Source organism: Triticum aestivum, chromosome 4D (genome assembly GCF_018294505.1).
Source record: "Triticum aestivum cultivar Chinese Spring chromosome 4D, IWGSC CS RefSeq v2.1, whole genome shotgun sequence".
NCBI classification, from domain to species: Eukaryota; Viridiplantae; Streptophyta; class Magnoliopsida; order Poales; family Poaceae; genus Triticum; species Triticum aestivum.
Window position 1 is genome coordinate 324,588,127 of NC_057805.1, and position 4,560 is coordinate 324,592,686.

The 4,560-nt window shown below is 47.7% G+C and overlaps 1 protein-coding gene across 1 annotated transcript; it reads left to right on the forward strand.

Moving 5' to 3' along the window:
* Window positions 1–406: 406 nt before the first annotated feature.
* On the forward strand, window positions 407–3,420 carry LOC123097695 (uncharacterized). The gene is made up of 7 exons (XM_044519508.1): window positions 407–487; window positions 660–744; window positions 2,598–2,657; window positions 2,771–2,818; window positions 2,921–2,977; window positions 3,067–3,128; window positions 3,207–3,420. Exons 2-6 carry the CDS (start codon window positions 694–696, stop codon window positions 3,118–3,120), a joined length of 270 nt encoding a protein of 89 aa, XP_044375443.1. The 5' UTR covers window positions 407–487; window positions 660–693; the 3' UTR covers window positions 3,121–3,128; window positions 3,207–3,420.
* The last annotated feature ends 1,140 nt before the right edge of the window (window positions 3,421–4,560 follow it).

Consider the following 4,560-nt stretch of genomic DNA (forward strand, 5'->3'; position numbering starts at 1 on the left):
AACAGGCGCAAAATCAGTAGGAGCAACACAGGCATCACACGAACAGTACGCAGCGCCAGCATAAATTGAGGTCATGCCATGCAGCGAGCAAAGAAAAATAAATATATCATGAAATAAGTACTTATATTTTAAAGAAAATAAAAACAATATATGTCTAACTAATTCCCGGGAAAAAAAGTCTAACTAAAACATGAGCATTGCTATACACTGCAGTATGTACAACAGGTAGCCGTTAAATTGAGAGTGTGTCAGAGCAGAGAGGATGCTCTCTCAGACTAGTTAAACGAGATGAGAGTCATGCATTTTGCAGCATGCGGTAGGCATGTATGTGATGCCCGTTGCGTTGTGCACCGGGTCTTTATGGTTCTCACGCGTGCGACCTCTATATATATCGCCTCACCCCTCTCCGCTCGCACTTGACTTCTCTCTTCTTGCCGCCTCCTCCTCCTCCTCTTCTTCCCACCCACACAGACACAGGCTACGCAAGGTTTTTCCTCCCCTCTCAAGTCTCAACTACCCAACACGCTTCTCGCCGATTTCATTTCACGACATTTTCCTCCCGATCTTCATGCCAAAGCTTCTCGCCATCTCCATCTTGCCGTTTATTTTGGTCGTAGCCAAGCACTGAATCTTCAACACGCTTGCCGTTTATTTTGCAGAGCGGCGAGGGAGGAGAAGGAAGAGGAGCGGGGGATGGCGGGCTGCGGTGAAGCCAAGACATCATCGGTTTCCATGGATGAAGAGGTAAGCTCCCCATAGCCTCTGTGTATTGTCTGCCGGCGGAACACTGATGCATGATCGATGATTACAATTTTCAAGTTCTTCTGTCGGTAGTCTCCGACATCCCCGCGACTTGATTGCAATGGTTTCCTTGGCTGAGCCTTCTGAATTATGGGAGACTCGTAGAGTCGTAGTTGGTTAGTATAACTTGGTAGAGAGATGGGTGGAGTGAGTAATACGTTCAGATATTAGCTGTACATGAACGCCATTGATGCATAACAGAGAAAGCTTGGGAGTTCCAACTAACCCAACTTGGGGAAACAGGGCTTGCTTAGGAAGCTGTTCTCAGTCAGTATTACCCTGTGCCCTGTCCCTGTCCACCCTACCTTTCTCACACAAATATGCAGAGTAAGCTCGTCAATTATCTCTGTTCTCCCATGAGCGTGTCACTGGCCATGTCATTTCTCCTTTTTCTGTTTGATTGCCTGTAGTGCTTCGCTAGCCAGTAAATAAAATGTCTAACTTTTGTCAGTTCTCTGAAACTGAAGTGTTACAGTATTTGGGTGCATCTTAATTTGGAACTTGAGTACTAGAAGCGGTTTTAATCCGCAAAATTGCCGTTTTAACCATTCAGAGCAAGTTCCTAGAGAGCATTACCCAACGCGCTCGCGCACCTTAATGAAGAAGACGCTCTTATCCTCAGCACCTACTTAGCAAACCAGCAATGTCCTAATCTATTAAAGACGGATTCTGCACCATCGGTTACGTGCAGCCATGGCAGATTGCTCCTACTGACACCACGCGCACCAACATTTGCTAACGACGTACCGTACCTAGAAGCAACTAATGAAGGGCAGGAAGGCTAAACTCTACGCAGTCTGATGTCTGCGTGCGACTCAACAATCTATTGAGCGATCAAAAGGCTCCGAAGGAAACAAAGGTGATGTGCGTGTGCGTCCATGATGGCTGACGGGCTGCCGCTTGTCTGCGCACGCTGCTGCTGTCACACTTTCACTGGCCGCCACACTGGCACTGCCCAAGCAAGAATCTCTCACCTGACCCGCCCGCGTCACCTCTGCAGGCTGCAACCAGCTGCAGCCGCATGAGCTAGCAACGTACTACTAGTACAGCACGAACGAACAAACACCTGTGGTGTGGTACCTTCCCATGTCAGCAGCAGTTCACCACGGCGCCAAGAAGTCGACACGGCGGCAGCGAGCCCTCCGGTCTCAGGATCGATCGGAGTCGGAGCCTTGCGTCGCTTTCGTGGGCTTTGTTAGGGGATCGCCATCGCTAGATCGCTCACATGTTTTTAGTGCCTTCTCGTGGATCAGGGGCAACCACGTCGATCGCCATGATTTTGTTGCTGGTTTGGCTCCCTCGTGTCCAGTGGCCGCGAAAAGGGGGGTTCGTGAACGCTCCCGCTTTTGGCCAAATCTTTCGGCCGTCCGTCGGTTTCGGCGATCGGAAAGGCAGCCGAGCCGATTGATCCCCCTCTCGTCTAGGCTGGGATCGATATAGGCGAAGCGTCTTATTTAATACTGCATTGGTAGGGTCTTAAACTCAAGACCTCTTGGCTCTGATACCATATTAAATTCATGCATCAGCCAACTCATCCAAAAGTCCGAACTGATAGAGGAAGGTGGGCAATATATCTCAACAGGGATAATTGTCTGTCTGTGTAATGTACACTGAGCAGACGGATAAGCGTGCGTGCGTACATGCATGCATCTTTCTTCCGTCCGTCCAGGCCTGCAGGGAGCTTTGGAACCTGATCCCGTAGCTTTCTCCCTCGCGTTTGGCGGAGGCCCTGTCTCTGCTCCGTCTCGTATATTTATTTTCTTCTGATACTGATACAGTGTCTTGTTCTTCTTCAGGCGTGCGGCATAGAGAAGAAGTTTGGCGGGATGGCGCCCAAGAAGCCTCTCATATCAAAGGTAACAGCGCTAGCAGCCAGAAATAAGCACTGTCGAGCAGCGCATGAAATATCTATGGGTCTCTAGAAGAAGACGTTTCCTTGATTTGGTCTGGTTGCATGCTAATAATGCAGGACCATGAGCGTGCCTACTTCGACTCCGCAGATTGGGTCCTTGGCAAGGTCAGACAACATAACACAACAACTTATTCAGCCATGACATATCTTCATTCAGAACTGCATCTCACCATGCATGCTTAATCGATCTCCTGCCATTTTCTCCAGCAAGCTGCAAACAGCAGCTCAACGGCTGCGGTCGAATCGCTCAAGCCCAAGCTCAAGGTCAGTACAACAGCGGGAAGCTTCAGCCCAGCTAAACGATACTGTCAGTCAGGTCAACTGATGCTATTTTTTCCTGCTTGCTTCTTCAGAGAACTCCTCATCCCCAGCTTCCCCCTCGCAAGCCCACCTGTGCGTCTGGCTGAGACACAAGGTAAGAGGAGGAACCCTCAAAGTCGCAGGATTTTTCACACTGCAGATTCACCTACGTGACAGTTGTTGCTTCTTGTAGGGGGTCACACTGCAGCAGCAGCAGCCAGCAGGTGAAGAGCTCGTAGGGAGGAGAGGAGCGAGCTCGGATTAATGTTGTTTAGCTGCTCCCAAATTCGTAATGTAGGAAACAACTTTGCATGCGAATTGGCTTGGCACTTGCTGCCTCTACGTCTGTCACAAGTGATTAACCGTCGCTATCATGGTTATCGAGTCGGATGGCATTTGCTGTTTCAGCAACCTTGCTACTATATTCGCCCTAAAATAACAAGCTCCATACAAATAAAAACCTAAGAACTGGTCAAATCTTACTCTTTTCAGGATTAAACTGAGAAACTATTACGCGTTAGGGTAGTAGTTATCGTCTATCATTGACTTGCTTGGTTCTGTTATTTTGTATCACATGGTTGCTGACTTAATTGTTTTGCCTAATGTGTCGCTAACTTGTAAGATTATCGTATACACTCCGAACTGAGTAAACATACCATCCGTATTCGTATTCGAGTAATATCCGCTTTGGGCTCGTATCCTATAACATCCATACTCGCATTTGGGGTTGCTTTGAAATACGAAAACAAAAGCGACCAGGGCATTATCCGATCTTTCCGTGACTAATTCTACTACTTACGTTCTTATCGGAAAAATCTACCTCATGATGAGATACGTGGATTTTTTAAAATATTTTCATTTCCAAAATTTCAAATCTATACTATCAAATTAAGAAATTGCAAAAGCACAAAAAGGGTATACTTTTCATGATTATCCCGGACGAAAAGGCCTCTTAATTGCAGGGCCGAACGAAAACTGGTCTTTTCTTTGATGTTGTTGAGGCCAAGCAAAAGAAAAGAACTCCTCATTGCGCACGCAACTCAAACCTCCTCTCCCCATGCAACCATGCGCCCGGGCATCCACTACACACCAGAGCTCCTCCTGGCCAAACCCTCGTGCCATGAGGACCATATCGACGAGGAGAATCCATTTAGACGGAGAACCATTTGAACTGTGCATCGTCGAGGACGAATTTCACCTTTCCATCTACCCCGACCATTGCAAGCCTACATCATGCTCGATGAGAAAAACTCAAACTAATCGCACACAACTACTCATCTAGATGCGCCAAGCTCCTAAACTTTGCCCCACGTCATATTGTTGTTATTGGCAGAGTTGGCAACATCCGGCTCACGTCCACGGATGGCACAGGTCATGGTGCGCGCAGACAATGACACTAATAGCATGAGGGACAATGACTACGAGGTTTGCAACATCTAGATCAGTAGATGGATGAGAGTAATTACAAAAGTTTTCACCGAGCATGATATAAGCTTGCGACGGTCGGCGTATGTTGAAAGACGAAATTCCTTCTTCACAATGCACGG

Bases quoted from the DNA above. Each gene is read 5' to 3' on its own strand.
- LOC123097695 (XM_044519508.1), top strand. From the start codon at position 694: ATGGCGGGCTGCGGTGAAGCCAAGACATCATCGGTTTCCATGGATGAA. The intron at 2,658-2,770 runs GTAACAGCGCTA...CTAATAATGCAG, and splicing joins AGAAGCCTCTCATATCAAAG to GACCATGAGCGTGCCTACTT. The intron at 2,819-2,920 runs GTCAGACAACAT...CATTTTCTCCAG, and splicing joins CAGATTGGGTCCTTGGCAAG to CAAGCTGCAAACAGCAGCTC.